This window comes from Hemiscyllium ocellatum, chromosome 18, assembly GCF_020745735.1.
Source record: "Hemiscyllium ocellatum isolate sHemOce1 chromosome 18, sHemOce1.pat.X.cur, whole genome shotgun sequence".
NCBI classification, from domain to species: domain Eukaryota; kingdom Metazoa; phylum Chordata; class Chondrichthyes; order Orectolobiformes; family Hemiscylliidae; genus Hemiscyllium; species Hemiscyllium ocellatum.
Window position 1 is genome coordinate 39,847,035 of NC_083418.1, and position 17,028 is coordinate 39,864,062.

The 17,028-nt window shown below is 39.1% G+C and overlaps 1 protein-coding gene across 2 annotated transcripts in view; it reads left to right on the forward strand.

The window, feature by feature from the left end:
* Positions 1-7,356: 7,356 nt before the first annotated feature.
* The window catches only part of syt19 (synaptotagmin XIX), a 78,038-nt gene continuing 68,366 nt past the window's right edge, over positions 7,357-17,028 (forward strand). Inside the window, exon 1 of one of the 2 annotated variants that reach the window (XM_060838483.1) lies at positions 7,357-7,531. Coding sequence is in view for 1 of the 2 variants with exons in the window: in XM_060838482.1 (XP_060694465.1) it covers positions 11,818-11,846 (29 nt within the window). In the remaining variant the exon portion in view is untranslated. Of the gene's footprint in view, positions 7,532-11,803; positions 11,847-17,028 lie in introns of those variants that run through there. The other variant, XM_060838482.1, reaches the window with a different exon arrangement.

Consider the following 17,028-nt stretch of genomic DNA (forward strand, 5'->3'; position numbering starts at 1 on the left):
TAGAGTGCGATGTAAAAGATAGGTTTAAGAGAAAGGAGTTGTAAATAGTTGTTGTTTTAATGTTCTCTATTGGACTTAAAGAATAAAATAGTTAATGTTTATTTTAAATAGTGACCTCTGGGATAGTCCTTTGCCTCTTGAAATTTAATAGATTACTGCGCAACGTGAGCTTCTCTGTGTGTCGAGTTTAATTTAGCAGAGGGGTTTATCCTGTGTCGTAACAACACAACTATCGCATTATAGGTGAATAACCTGTATAGATTGTTTAATTTTTCTGACTGTGTAAAGTAAAGCTTAAATATGAAATCTTGTGGCTTTATTCTAAGATAGAAACATAGAGGTGCAGGAGTAGGCCCCATCCAGCTCCTCTTGAAGAAATCTAACAAACTGGCTCCAACAGCTTTCTGTGGTAGAGAATTCCACAGCTTCACAACTCTCTGAGTGAAGAAATTCTTCTTTGTCACCCAGGCCCTGCATAACAGCCCTTATTCTATACTCAAATCTTCTTGCTGTGAAAGACAGCTTTCCTCCCAACCCGTTGCATCTGCATGCCAACCATCAGCAACTGTTCCACCATGACACCCAGATCTCATTGCAACTTACCATTTCCTAAACTGCCACCATTCAGAAATTGCCTTCCTGTTTTTGCAACCAAAGTGGATAATCTCATATTTATCCACGTTATACTGCTTTTGCCAAGAATTTGCCCACTTAGCCAACCTGTCCAAGTCACCCTGCAGCCTTTTTGCATCCTCCTCACAGCACACACTGTCACCCAGCTTAGTGTCATCTGCAAATTTGGATATATTGCATTCAATTCCTTTATCCAAATCATGAATGTATGTTGTGAACAGCTGGACTCTCAATACTGAAACCTGCGGTACCCCCTCATCACTGCCTGCCACTCTGAAAAGATCCCATTTATTCTAACTTCCTAGCCATGTCAATGCATTACCTCTGATACCAATCTCTTATTATGTACCTAAAATCTGAAAAGTTTTCTACACTAAATTAAGAAAAAATAGCACCGGGCCCTACCATATCATTTAGCAGTCTCATTGAGAATTGTAATGGGGCTGTAGGATTAAAATTTTTAAATTAAATTTGACCTGATCAGCAAGTGAAGTTTTCAATTATATTCTGTTTAACTGTGCTCAATGAAAGACAATGAAGGTGTCATATGGCCTTTTGTCTTTGAACGTCTGTGTGTTTAATGGAAGGTATCATGTCCTCTGGCCAATAAACAAAAGCTCAAACTTGCTTTTACAGTTCAGCAGACAAACTCAGGCTAACAAATATTAAACCATTTCAAAGTGAAAACAGCTCTTTTATTCTATTTTCTATAATCCAAGATTGTAAATCTACAATGAGAGGTGTTGCTGTCAATCAACTTCCTAGAACTTTGGATATAAAAATTAAATATGAAACAGAATGTTCAAAAGGCAATAAAGGAGAAAACTATCCTTTTTATGTGGTGCAAAGCTGAAACAGCAGTTCCGCCTAGGAACCCTTCAACCCTTCAACCTAGGAACTCCAGTTTCCTCATTTCCCCTCCCCCCACCTTGTCTCAGTCTCAACCCTCGAACTCAGCACCACCTTCCTAACCTGCAATCTTCTTCCTGACCTCTCCACCCCCACCCCCACTCCGGCCTATCACCCTCACCTTTATCTCCTTCCACCTATCACATTTCCAACACCTCTCCCCCAAGTCCCTCCTCCCTACCTTTTATCTTAGCCTGCTTGGCACACCTTCCTCATTCCTGAAGAAGGGCTCATGCCCGAAACGTCAATTCTCCTGCTCCTTGGATGCTGCCTGACCTGCTGCGCTTTTCCAGCAACACATTTTCAGCTCTGAAACAGCAGTTGTGCCTATTTCTAAGAAATTACATACTGCACAAAGAAACCTCACATTTTCTGTGGGAAGATTAAAGATCAGATGTTTCAGCAGATTATTGGGAGCTGACTTAAAAAGCAATAACTTTTATCATGCATGAAATTCACAATTTAAAAGTCTTGAGTGTATGCATTCGTGTAGTGCCGACCTGAAGATTAATGTTGGAGAAGGTGCCACTGGCTGCTTCTTGTGTGGCCCACGCATGGGGCTGAGCCATATTTGCACTCAGGTGCATTCCCCACCCCATGCATCCAAAGTCACAGAGTATGCATGATCATATCATGCTATGCAAGACTTGCCTATGTACACAACTGATATTGGCATTACTAGATGAAAGATGAGACCCAAAGAAAGCAATTAAGTTACATTGGCCACTTGGGTGAAGCCAAATAACTTTATTGTTATATTTTAATGTTCCCTGTCTCTGTAAACTGCTCCAAATTTTGGTGTAAGTTTGCAGAAATATGGTGGAGAAAATTAAGCAAGGCAAATCCATAACATTTTCCCAAATCAAAGACCAATCAATTAATCGGTAGAAAATCCCGGTTGCATCATTTTTGTCATGAAAATTTGCAGCACAGCAGAGTAAATGGGCAGAGAAATTGAAGCTGCACATGTAGCCAACCACGTCTTATTTTAATTTCAAAAGAATGCATACCAGATCTCATGTCAAAGTTTCTGTTCTTCAATCAAATGCCACCCCCAATGCTAACTTCGACACTATCAAATGAGTGAATAAATGATGTGTAGACTTGCCCTGTAAAATCTGGACTTTTAAAATTGCTAGGTTGGAAAAGGTGATGAAATATTGACCTCGATGTATATTTTCCACATGCATTTGTTCCTGTTGCAAAAACTTATGTATGGTAACGTTTATCTCTCAATAATTGCCAACAGAATTGTAATTGATGCTGAAATTTTTGCAAGGGTTTTTATGGACTGCCCTGATTTAATTAAGGAAAGAAGAATGTTGAATGGATGCTGGGTGCAAATGCAGAGTTGCCTCATTTATTGTGTGTTAATAAATATCTTAGTGCCCTTCCACTTTATGAAAGAAACTACCATGTAGCTGTGGCGGTTCTCAGAAGTTGCCCAGCAGTTAACTAGTACCAGGGGAGGACCCTGAGAACAAGCAGGTGAATACGTAGCAGCACTCGTGATGTACTGAGTAAGAGTATCCACCCTTGGCATCAAGGCAGGACTTTTAAAAAGCTCCATACAGGAAAAGGGCATCATTGGCAAGTATTTAGGGCCTCATACTACTTGTCTCGGAGAGGGTAAGGTAAGTAACATGCTTCCTGAATAAAACTTGGTGGCTAACTAGGGTAATTTTTGTTGAGGCTCCAGCAATGTGTCCAGAAATAAAAGAATATCCAATCTAATCCAACCATACCGCTCAACAATCTGTACCAATCCATTGCACCCATTTTATTCTTCCCGCCGATCACCTCTCAGTACCTATCCTGAATGGTGCCTCATCCCCTATGCCAACCTTATCCCAATTCATGCGAGCAATTCTAATCTCAGGTCCTATCAGAAAGATGTTGTGAAAGGGTTTAGAAAAGATTTACAAGGATGTTGCCAGGGTTGGAGAATTTGAGCCAAAAGGAGAGGTTGAATAGGCTAAGGTTCTTTTGCCTACAGCAGCGGAGGCTGAGGGGTGACCTTATAGAGGTTTATAAAATCATGAGGGGCATAGATAGGATAAATAGACAAAGTCTTTTCCCTGGGATGGGGGAGTCCAGAACTAGAGGACATAGGTTTAGAGTGAGAGGGGAGAGATATAAAAGAGATCTCAGGGGCAACTTTTTCACACAGAGGTTGGCACATGTATAGAATGAGCTGCCAGGGGAAGTGGTGGAGACTGGTACAGTTGCAACATTTAAAAGGCATTTGGATGGGTATATGAATAGGAGGGGCCTGGAGGGATATGGGCCGGGTGCTGGCAGGTGGGAATAGATTGGGTTGGGATATCTGGTCAGCATGGATGAGCTGGACCGAAGAGTCTGTTTCCATGCTGTACATCTCTATGACTCTATGACTCTAATTGTTATAGGCCTGGAGTTAAATATAGGTGAGACCAAGTAATGGCAAGTGTTTTGCTCCCCTAAAGGATATTAGTGAACCAGATACATTTTAATGACAATCCAGCCAGTTCATAGTCATTGTTGTTCATGTTAGGTTTTTAAGTCCAGTTTTAGTTAATTAATTTAATTTAAATTCAAAATGTCATGGTGCATTTTCAATGTATATGTCTAGATTATTTGTCTAGGCTTCAGTATCACTGGGGTAAAAACAATGACTGCAGATGCTGGAAACCAGATTCTGGATTAGTGGTGCTGGAAGAGCACAGCAGTTCAGGCAGCATCCAAAGTGCAGTGAAATCGACATTTTGGGCAAAAGCCCTTCAGTATCACTGGTCAAATAGCATAACAACTATGCTAATATAATTATATTTGACCAAATATTGCATTAAAGAGTTGTAAATATGTACATTTGAGGTTAATGGGGATCAGATGGAAAACGTTTCACTGGTTGAAGTCATACCTAACATGGAGGAAGGTGCATATTTGAGGCTAACTATCACAGGTCCAGGACCATGGTGCAGACGTTTCTCAGTATAGATTAAAGCTCCAATTACCTTCAACCGTTTTACAAATGACCTTCCCTTTCTTTGTAAAGTCAGAAGTGGACATGTTTAATTGTTGCATAGAGTGTTGTGTAGTGATGTTGACTTTTAACATAAATATACCAAACACTGATTTAAACTAAGAGGATTTATTGAAGAATGATAAGATTCCAGGAGAACTCTTCATACTTGTATTATCTGCTGATCAATACAATGCCAACTAGCATATCACATATTAACTTCATCACTTACTGTAATATATACCATATTCACCAATATATTAATTTTTATGTTAAACTACATATACTATAAAGCAAAATCATAACATTCTCTGTAAATAAATAATTACATATTTTATAAACTATTTGCAAAATGGAATAGGATAATTGTGAAGTATATTTATGTGTTCAGCCACTGCCACATTAGTTGTTCAAATATCTCTGAAGCATGGAGATGGTATGCTGACATAAGATATGAACATATGTATTGGGATGATAATCAGGCCTTTCAGCTCTTCAGTTTGCTCTGCCATTCAATAAGACTATGGTGATCTGCTCATGTTTTGAATTCCTACCTACCTTGACAACCTCTGATTCCCCTGTTTGACAAGAATATATCTATCCTTGCTTTTCAATACCCAATGACTCAGTCTCTGCCATTTTCGGAGGGAGAAGAGTTTCAAAGTTACATAACCACGTGAGAGAAAATAACTCCTATCATCTCTGTCTTAAAAGGTGACCCCTCATTTTAAAACAGTGCAACCCAAGTTCTGGACTCACCCACAAGAGTAAACATCCTTTCTACATCCATTCTGGATCTTATAAACTTCAAACAAATCACCCTTCACTTCTCTAAACTCCAATAGAAACAAATCCAGCTTTCAATCTTTCCTTGTAAGACAACCTGCTCATTTAAATCAGATCTCGTATTAGAAAAACTTTATTGTAATCAGGTTTGGCCTCACCAAGACCTACTTTAAATGCAGTAAGACACTTACTGTTCACCTGAGTGATTCTGCAGCATGTTGAATTTCCAGCTTCAGACTTCCTGTTTGTTCTATGTACTTGGGTGTTCCATAGACTGTCTCCAGAGTTCATTGCTCTACTGTGGCCTTTCCTTTGGTTGACTAACTACTCTTGACTTTTGCTGTGGCCCTTCTGATGCAACCTTACCCTAGTCGATTGGTCTCGGTACCCTGCTGCTCTGCAAATCTTTTCTGTACACTTACTATGGGCTATCTATGGCAAGAGCTTGTCTTCCTGGGCCTGCTGTAGGCTTTCACGTCAAGAATCCTACCTGACAGATGTTTTGCCATTTTCCATGTCAGGAATTCTTCCAAAGGGTTCCTTGCCTCATGTTTCTTTTTTCTGTGTTCCTGCTTGCTCCCATGGATACCCAGGGTCTATAAACTGTGATAAGATCACATCTGCACTCAGGTGAGTGAACATGAACAGTTTTATTCCAACTAAACATAAGGACTGGTAACCGAAGACATCTCTGGAACCCTTTGGACTCAGGCCCAGTTTCATTTTATGCAGTCATCATCAATGACAGAGTTCCTTATACAAGTGCTCAGGAGCTATTATTAGAATAAAGGCATACATAACCCTTTACACTACAGACCGCAGTACCAAAATTCAAAATTGATTGTCATTTGAACAGTTCAAGTTCCATCACCATGTGATGGCAGATTCTTATTTTCCAAATTTCTTTAGCTGAACTCAGTTCAGTTCTAGTAGGTTGACGATTTTCCAAGTATGAAGCTTTATTTGTTGGCTAAGTAATTAGTTGCACTTATCATGTTTTTGAACACTGACACAGATCTGGTTTTCAGATTTTCAAGGTCTGTTCTAAGCCATTTTTAAAGTAACTATTATTTGACCCCTTCTGATTGTGCTGACATCTTTGTGAGAAGAGTAGTTTTTGAGAGACCCACAGTCCAACAAGCCTCAGCCAAAGCAGGCTCCAAATGCCCCAAGGTATGATGGCTTTATTCAGTCAAACTTAAGCATTTCAGATGTCACATCATGGTTCAATAACCTGCACAAATCTCAAAAAAGACTATGGTTTTTCGTTCCAAAGATTTCATACCCTTCAGTCATCTTTCATAAGAAATTTTCAAGTTTGATTGATTTTCCCTCAGGCATGGCCTCGTGACTGCTGAAGTTACTGGATGTTTAGAACTACTTCAGAATCCCAGTAACTTTAGCAGTAGTTTCACCTTGCATTTACTTTGAACCATGTTAGACAAGCACATTAAGTAATGAGATAAGCATATTTGCACTTGAAAAATGCAGGTGCATAAATAAGATTGCCCTTGAATTTCTGGTAAACCAAAAGCAATATTGTTCTCTAGCTCTCAAACTGCTATTTCAGAATTACATTACAGAAAACAATGAAAGATTGTACATACAAGTAAAATAGAAATGTGATCTAGTTTAGTTTTAACAAACTTAAATCAAAGGTGATATTGGAAAACATCCAAAGTGGGTAAGACTAACTGAACCATTGCATGTGATCAAATGGGAAGGAACATATTGTAGTAACATGTTGGCATTACTCCACATAAGTGACAAAATCTAGTATAATTTTCAGACAAATCATTTTGGTGCTAATAGCTAAATCAAATCCCAGAACATTTTTCATAAATAAAATAGATCTGAATCCTTTGCTTTCATTCTGGTTAACCACATATAATCAATCAACTCAACTATTGTTATTGTCAGCAAAATCCATCACATACCTAATTTGCATCTTGCTTCCGGATTCAGTTCACTAAAAAGTGGTGTCAAATAACTTTCAAAAAACCTTTTATTCTTGCTTAACTGGAATCTAAACACAAGACGAGTTAAAGGAGAGCAGTTTAAATATTAACCAAGGCGTTCACTGGCTGATTGAATATTGCCTCATTTGTTCCACTCGTGTCCATCTACGTTTGGTTCTCAGTAACAGAGGATGGCTGACAAGATCAGTGATGATTTTCTCTTCTAATACAGGTTAATTCACAGGTACAGTGAATGGTTTTTCTCTATTCCTAAACATAGCACAATTCTGAGTTTTATTGCACCTGTCAGAATCTAAACTAAGATTAATCAAACTTGTTACTGCAGACTTGACCATATGATGTTGATTTGCTGATCTGTTTACTTTTCACAGCAATGTAAAGTCCTATTATTTGTAAACCTCTGATCTGACAATTACAAGCTTATTTTGTTGAAATGTTAAAATTATTGCTTTTATGCTGATTTTCCTCTGGCCAGTCATTATTTCAATAGAGCTGAGAGTTGCAGACCCCCTACCTACCCCACAGTCCCCAATGACACCTCCCACAGACACCTTACAGCTCCCAGCCCTTGCCCTGGGCCACAAACTCACTTATTCTCCCCAGCTGTATGAACCACCCTGACCCCCTTACCCTCTCACTTCACTCCACTGCCATACCAGATCAGAGCCAACTCCTATCTCACTGGACTTGATAGTACACAGCAACTGCTGGACTCAACCTGACCCTTCTGTTGCCAGACACAATCCTGAGGCTCCATGCCCAGGGCTGGGCATAATCCTCCCCCATTCGGATCCAACACCTAACTCATCCCCTGGCCCTGCTCAACCCAATTTCTCCTGCTCTCCTGATCTACCCTATCTTGCCACCTTGCACCCCCAGAACCCGATCCCTTCTCACTTGGCATCATAATCACATGATATCCTACCTCCTACATATGTGGCATTCTATCTCTGGAACCCCAAACCTCCCAGCTGTCAGCCTTCCTGGCTGGCATCTTACTCACCTGGCAACTTACGTACCTAGATTCCTACTCCCAAACCATTTGGAATTCATCGGTTGCCACTCTACACCCTTCTCATCTGGCAGTCTTCCAAGCTGCCGTCCTCCCTACTTGGCATGCTGTCATCTGTCACCCTATCTCTCCTACCTTCTGGCACTCTAGCTGCCTAACATCCTCACCCCACACTTGCATTATAGACTTACAGTTTGACAGCAGCTGTTAAGTGGCTTAAATTTCAGAATGCACCAGATGACTGTCATGAAAAGAGGGCATGGTTTCCCCTTCTTTGACAGATCTCTGCTATGCGAGAACTGACAGAATGGAAGTTCAGTTCTGCATTTCTCAGGGGGTCCTGAGCAGAACCTTGCCTCAGAAATGTGGAACTCCCTCTTTGTGAAAAAAGTAGCCAATTGGTAATCTACATAAAATTGTCAATCCTCATAAAATATGGCCTAATAGATTCTCTAGGTTAATAATCTCGAACAAGTTTCTGAAAAGTTTCTGCGTAATAGCTAGAACAATCTGCTGTTCCAGATTTTCAAAATTGTTACCATAGCTATTTGCAATACCTGGCACTTTGAAACAATTATGATCTCAAATATTAAATAAGTGATTGTTTATTGGATAATTTTTTTCTCAGTTAATTTATTCAGCTGATTCCTACAGATCAAGAAATCTGAAGTTTATTCCTGATCAGTGTGATGTTAGAGTGTAATTTAAGAAGGATAAAGTCAGCACAGGTTTCCAATCTTGGCTGTAATCTAGCTCTTAGCACTGGAGTTTTAAGTGCAAATTCTACTACACCTGGATCAGGCTTGGCCAATGAATAATACTTTACTCTAGATGTGCAAATACTGATCATTTAGGGCAAGCACCAGAGGGTGACATCTATGTAACTGCACCCCAGTAAATAATCATTGTGATCAAAGGAGAGAATATTGTTGAATAGAGGAAAAAACGTAGCAAAAACTTATATATTACTGTTTTAATCTTTGATGTTGACTGTCAGCAGCTGCTGAAACTATGTTATTGCCACATTATTCTTAAATTTGGAAGGATGATTCTTAAACCTATCTGGTTCACTAATGTCGTTCAGAGAAGGAAATCTTCCACCGTCACCTGAGATACCCAAAACGTGACTCCAGAACCACAACAATGTGGTTAACCCCCATCAGGCCTCTGAAATGGTCGAGCAAGTCGATCAGTTGTAACAATCATTACCAAGACTCAACAAAGAAATGGAGGGGCTCCACAAATCTCCCCATCCTCAATGATGGAAGAGCCCAGCACATTAGTGCAAAAGATAAGGCTGAAACATTTACAGAAGTCTTCAGCCAGAAGTGCTGAGTAGATAATGCATCTCAGACTTCACCAGTGATTCTCAGTATTAGAGATGCCAGTCTTCAGCCGATTCGATTCAATCCACTTGATATCAAAAATTGGTTGGAGGCACAGGATACTAAAAGACTATGGGCCTGACAACATTCTGGAAGCAATACTGAAGCCTTGTGCTCCAGAACTTGCCACATTCCTAGCCAAGTGGTTCCATTATAGTTAGAACATTCATACCAATCTGACAATGTGCAAAGTTGCCCAGGTATGCCTTTATACAAAAAGCAGGACTAGTCTAACCCAGCCAATTACCACACCATTAGTTTACTCTTAGTCATAAGTAAAATGATGGAAGATATCATCAACAATGCTACCAAGCAACATCTGCTCAGCAATAAGCTGTTCAATAACACCCAGTTTAGGTCCTGCTAGGACCATTCAGCTCATGGTCTCATTACAGCCTAAGGTTCAAAAATGGATAAAAGAGCTTAATTCCTGAGGTGAGAGTGAAAGCCCTTGCTATCAAGGTTGCATTTGACTGAATATGGCATCAAGGAGTCCTAGCAAAATTGGAGTTAATGGTTATCAGGCGGCAAATTCTCCAGTGGTTGGTGTTATGTCTAAGACATGGGAAGATGGTTGTGATTGTTGGAAGTCAATCATCTCAGCCCCAGGACATCTCTGCGGGAGTTCCTCAGAGCGGTGTCCTAGGTCCAATCATCTTCAGCTGCTTCATCAATGATCTTCCCTCTATCATAAAGTCAGAAATGTGGATATTTGCTAATGATTGCACAACGTTCAGCACCATTCGCAATTCTTTAAATATGAAGTAGTCTTAGTTCAAATGCAACAAGATCTGGACAGTGTCCAAGCTTAGGCTAGCAAGAGGCAAGTAACATTTGCACCACACAAATGCCAGGCTATGATCATCTGGTCAGGCAGCATCAGACCTTTTCCAGCTTTTCCAGCAACACATTTTTAAGCTCTGACCTCCAGCATCTGCAGTCCTCACTTTCTCCAGGCTATGATCATCTCCAATAAGAGACAATCTAACTACTGCCCTTTGACATTCATTGTTGTTACCATCATTAAATCCCCCACTGTCAACATGCTGGGATTACCATTGACTCTGTAGGACTTGCCATATAAATACAATCCCTTCAAGAGCCAGGCAGAGAGTACTTACCTTCTAATTTCCCAAAGGCTGTTCATCATCTACAAGGCACAAGTCAGGCATGTGATGAAATACTCCCCACTTGTCTGAATGAGTGTAATCTTGACCACACGTAAACAGCTTGACACATCCAGCACAAAGTAGCTCCCTTGGTTGGCCCCACATTCACAAACCTCCCCTCTCTCCACCACCAATTGCAGTTACTGCAATGTGTAGTATGTACAATATGCAATGCACAAATTCAACGATGATCGTTTGAAAGAACCTTCCAAATTCACAACCATTTCCATCTAGAAAGACAAGGGCAGCATATACGTAGGAACGCCGATACCTGTAAGTTCCCCTCCAAGCCACTCACCATCCTGACTTGAAAACATATCACTGTTCCTTCATTGTCATGAGTTCAAAATCCTTGAATTCCCTTCCTGAGGGCATTGTGGTCAATCTACAGCACATGTACTGCAGTGTATCAAGAAGGCAGCTCACCACCAACTTCTCAAGGGAAGTAGGGAGAGGCAATAAATGCTGGCCAACCACCTATACCTACATTCCACAGGAGAATAAATAATAGGAAGTTTGGAGGTCTTGCTAATATTTGAGTTACGTCAAGCCACAGTTCAAAAAAGTAAAGTATTATTAATGTGACAAATTCTGTTATATGTTTTAACTTCATGTTCAGAGTCGAGGACTGCACCTCTTGTGGATTTTAAGGAAGTCAAATATTTAGCAAAGATTCTTGTCTTGGTACCAAAATATAAATGATCAGGTGAGCTGTACATTGTGTAAGCTGCTAAGTCAGATGTCTGATTGGTTGTATTATATTGTACTAAATAGGATTTGCTGAGTTAAATGAAAGCAAATCCTTTGAAAAAAAAAAGTATGATGAAGTTTGTAACTTCCAATAAATAGTCAAAATTATCCTTTCAACCATGTGATATTTTCTTATTTTGATCATAAAAAGGATGAAAATTTTAAAGGCAAGGTGTTGTTTGACCAGGCACCAATGTACAGGAGAACAGGACTTGCTTTGAGGTAAGACACGGGCAGCACAGAATTGGATGACGTCAAGTTTACAAAGGGTAGAACATGGGAACCCAGCCAGGAATGTGTTGGAATATTCAAATCTAGATGAAATAAAGGCAAAAATGAGCAGGGAAACAGAGACAGGCTGAAGTCAAGCAATGGAGCAAATATGAGTTTGAAAAGTCTTCTTGGGATCAAAATAAACACCCAGGGTGTGAGGAAGCTGTTTAATGTCAGACTGTGTTATCAGAGAGAGGGATGGAGTTGGGAGATAGGGAATGGAATTTGGAGCAATGACTGGAAATAATTATTTTAATTTGCTCAATACTTCCAAATATTCGAAATAAATATTTGCTCATCCAGTCGTGGATGTTCGTTAAGCAGTCTGATAAATAAACAGCTGTGGAGCTGTCAGGCAAGGTGATAGTGAATCAAAGCTTGGTATTGTCACCGCACAAGGGAAAACCGTCTCTGTATTTTTCAGTGATGTCACCGAGAGGGAGTATGGAGATGAGAAGTAAGAGATGAGGAAGGGGGCTCAGAGATAATGTTATATGGATAGGTTATATGGATGGAAACACCTGCATTACATGTGCGTCTCTACCGACAGTTAGATGGATAAGAGTGGAACCACAAAGGAGCTGGATGACAATGGAGAGGTGTTGGAGGAGGATGGTGCGCTTCAACCCAGTTCATGACAGATTTCGTGTCCGGGTTGCAAAGAGTGAGACAAGAATGTTTACCTGTGTTGCAGTCACGTAGGGCGTCATCTTACATACGAGCCACTTTGATTCCATTTAAATTAGTTTATTATGCCAGTTTATTTTAACCCAGAAAAGCAAGGTCGGTGTTAAATTCTAGAGATTGAGGTTGTCTTCTGCACTCGTTGCTCGTGAAATCTTTCATGAGCTGAATATAATGAACTCCTTTTCAATGCTGCAGTTAAAACTAAGAACGGATTGACCTTGTTACAAAGTGCTTCAAGTGCCAATATTGATCTTAGCGTCACCTGCAGCATATTCTTTCTGCCCACATAGCCTGACGAAGAGAAATTTTCATGCAAGCACTAGAGGAGGAAGTAAAATGTAGAAGCCTAAAGAGGATACAAAATATGACATTTTGCTATCTGCAGAAGGCATTTATGTCACTGTCCTGTTTGAGATCTTTTCTTCAATTCCATATCAATCAATTCATTAAGATTGACAAATGGTTTTACCCTGTTTCATTTACAAATAATCTACAAACCTATCCTGTCTGTAATACAACAATTTTCATTCATGGTACCTGATGAATACAATTCCCAAATTTTGCCAAGATCAATTAAACTTTCTTTTGCAGGTACTGAAAACAAAATTTGCAAATCTGCACCCATAGAGTGAAAGTGTGTGATGAGTGGTGGACAATGCAATTTTAGCTCAACTTCAGTTACGAATCAGCTATAGATACAGATAAAGCTTTTCTCGAGAGTTTGGTGAATAGCACATTTGATCAAAAAGTGCGCAAACACTGGTATGGTTTTGTTATCAATGTGAAACCAAATTCAATCTCTGTTTAATTCCAGCATTGCTTTAAGATTTTTCATACATTCAGTGGCATATCAGATAAAAGCTGTTAGCAAGGTCATATAGAGTAGAGTAGCTTTTTATGAACGTTTTATTACGTTTTTATTAAACTGTCAAAGTTTTGATACAATACACGTATAGAATCAGTTGAATGTGTTACGCTATATTATTCTTTTGGTACGGAATGCAACTGGCTTCCAATTATATATCTTTGTGTACATACCTGCTAGTTTTAGCATGGTGTGCACCACACATCAGCTCTACTTTTCTGGTTTGAAATGCACTAGTTTCAGTGAAAAATGGTCATCATACTTATTATTGTGTTTATAAAATAATAAAAAATATTATTATGACTTTTGTGATTACTACTAGGTGTAACACAAGCTTTCTGTACAGTGGCAATACAGTGAAAAAAAGGACAATTTGTCAGAATTTGTGTGAATATGTGTAAGGCAATATTCTCCACAAAGAATTGACCAGTTCACCTGTGGTCATTAATGGGGTTTTGACAAATGTTTCACTTAAGTGAGGGGACGTTAATGTGCTTATAAACTCCAAAGGAGGAAACCAGTTTACTGTGAGCTGCAGGTAACTGGCATTTAATGCTTAGAAGACTTTGGGAGTATAATGCATACGTTTTGCAAAATTAAACATATAAAAATGACATCTTTTTAATCTTTTATTTAATTCACATAAATATTCTCTAGTCTTTTATCTTTAACTAATTCTAATTGACATCATTCAGTACATTTGAATTAATCTCCAAATGTAGGTTGCTAGCACCCAATTCAACATTACTGCAGTCCAATTAATTCAATATTAATATATTCTAAGTTCCTTCAATTGAATCTTGAAATTACTAAAGCTGCTTACTCAAGTTGAACATGAAATGCTAGCCTTGCTGTCTCATTCAACCCAGATCTGACTTCAACACCACATCCTATACATCATTCTTCATTACCATTATCAATATATGCAATCAGGTACTAAGTGGTTGCTGACTATCTAATATTCAAATAAGCATATTTTCAGCATTGGTCATAGGACGATGGTATGACTACATACCCTATGTTATATACTCTTCCCTAATCAAGGGGTATTTTGATCTTCCTGGTCTGTATGCTTTTTTTCACTAGTTAGAATTATCCACAGAGATGTTAATTGCTCGGAACTGCTATACTGCTGCTTTTTGTTTTCCTTGTCAACTGCTATATTGAATCCACATCTGGTGGAATAAGAAACAAATAATAGAAAAGGTTATGTTGCAAATGTTCCTTCAACAAACCAGATATGAAACATGTTCTGGAGAAACGTTACATAGCCTTGCTTTTCCCTACCATATATGTTAAGGAGATAGGTAGTCACCTCAGCTATATGAAGTATATTATAATTTCACAATTGAAATTCCTCTATAGCTTTTCTTCATATCCTGCTTAGGACCATAAGTGTGCATCATTTCAAGATTTTTGATTCTCTGAGTGACCCATGATGGTTAAAGATTGAAAAGATTGAGTCATACTACTATCCTTTCCTGGCACGCAGACTTGGCAATTTGCAAATATTATATGAATGCAGCGTAACCAGTTATTTCTGCATTAAACTATCAGAAATGTTTTCTTGAAAAATCCTTTGTTTTTGGCGAATGTCAATGCCAATGGACATGATCTATTTGGATTTCCAGAAGGCCTTTAACAAAGTGCTGCACAGGAGGCTGCCATATAAGATGAGTCCATGGTATTAGGGAAAAGGTACTGGCATGAATAGAGGATTGGCTGTCTGGCAGAAAACAGAGACTCATGATAAAGAGATTTTTTCAGCATGGCAGCTGGTGACTAGTGGAGTTGCGCAGGGATCATTGCCCACAATTATTCAAGTTATATATTAATGATCTGGAAAAAGGAACTGAGAGCATTGTTGCTAGGTTCGCACATGACACAGAGATAGATAGAGGTCAAGGTAGTAATGGGAAGTGGGAAGGTTGCAGAAGGACTTGGACAGATTGGGAGAATAGGCAAAAAAGTCCCAGACGGAATACAATGTGAAGAAAATGTGAGGTTATGCAATTTTAGGAAGATTAGAGGCATTGACAGTTTTCTAAACAGGAAAAGGTGTTGAAAATCTGAAGCACAAAGCGAATTGGGAGTCCTTGTTCAGGTTTATCTTAAGGTTAACATGCAGGTGCATTTGGCAGTTAGGAAGACCAATGTAATATTAATATTCATTTAAGAGAGCTAGAGTACAAGAGCAGGGATGTAAAGCTGTGGCGGTATAAGGCTCTGGTCAAACCACATGTGGAATATGGTCAGCAGTTTTGAGCCTTGTCTGTTAGGAACAATATGTTAGAGTTGGAGGGGGCCCATAGACGGTTTAAGAGAATAATCCCAGGGATGAAGAGCTTATTCTATGGAGAGGTTGAGGACTGTGGGTCTGAAGTCTATGGAGTTTAGAAGGATGAGGGGGGATCTCTTTGAAACTTACAGAGTACGAGAGGCCTGGGTAGAGTGGATTTGGAGAATCCACTTGTTTCCACTGATGGAGAGACTAGGAGCTGATGGAATAGCTTCACAATGAAGGATTGACCTTTTAGAAGGGAGCTAAGGAGGAATTTCTTCGGTCAGACGATGGTAAATGTATGGAACTCATTGCTGCAGAAGGCTGTGGAGGCCAATTTATTGAATGTCTTTAAGACAGGAATAGATTGGTTTTTGATTAGTAACAGAATCAGGGTTAAGGGTAGAAGGCAGGAGAATGGAATTGAGAATTATGTTAGTCATGATCAAATATTGGAACTGACTCCATGTCTGAATGGCCTAATTTTACTACTATTTCTTATGATCTTATGGCCTTTTCCAAAATACACAAGGTGTCAAGTATATTAAAATTCAAAAAGCCTCAGGGACCATGGCACTTCAATATTTTTCTTTGCTTTTTTGGCATATGTTTATATTTGTTTCAATTTGCAATGGCCAACACAATATTCTCTTTGTAGTGTTTTACTGGAGGTAAAACTATTCAGGATATGTTGTTGTCCAAAGAACTTAAATCTGATAATTACTTAAAACATTTCCACTTTTAATAATTTTAGATCATAATATATTCATCCAGTTTTAAAAGTAGAAAGTAAACATAGCACTGTATAAAAGTGCTTGAGAAATTTGGCAGGCCTGGCAGCATCTGTGGAGAAAGAAACAAAGTTAACATTTTGAATCCAATATGACTCTTTTTCTAAACTGAGGGAGGGCTTAAAAATAATAGCTGGTGGGTTTGTAATGGACAAAGGAAGAGGAAGATTTAATGGAACAGATAGAAAGAGTATCCAAAGCAAAAGACAAAAGGAGTTCAAAGGGAAGTAGAGGAGGAATATAGATGAAAAATAGCTGTGAATTTGTTCATGATAGGTGTGAATACTGGAAGGTAGGTCAACTTTGTTGACAGCAAATCCATGAAAACAAAATACTGGAGGTGGAAGGGGTTGTAATAAAAATGGAGGTCTGCATTCATGCTATGAAGGTGTTGAACACAAGGTTGAGTCCTTAAGACTGCAGTGTATCTGAATCGAAAATGAGGTGCTTTGCTGGGCCATAGACTGGAGGACCAGTGACTTTGAGTTGCAAATACAGTGAAAGAAG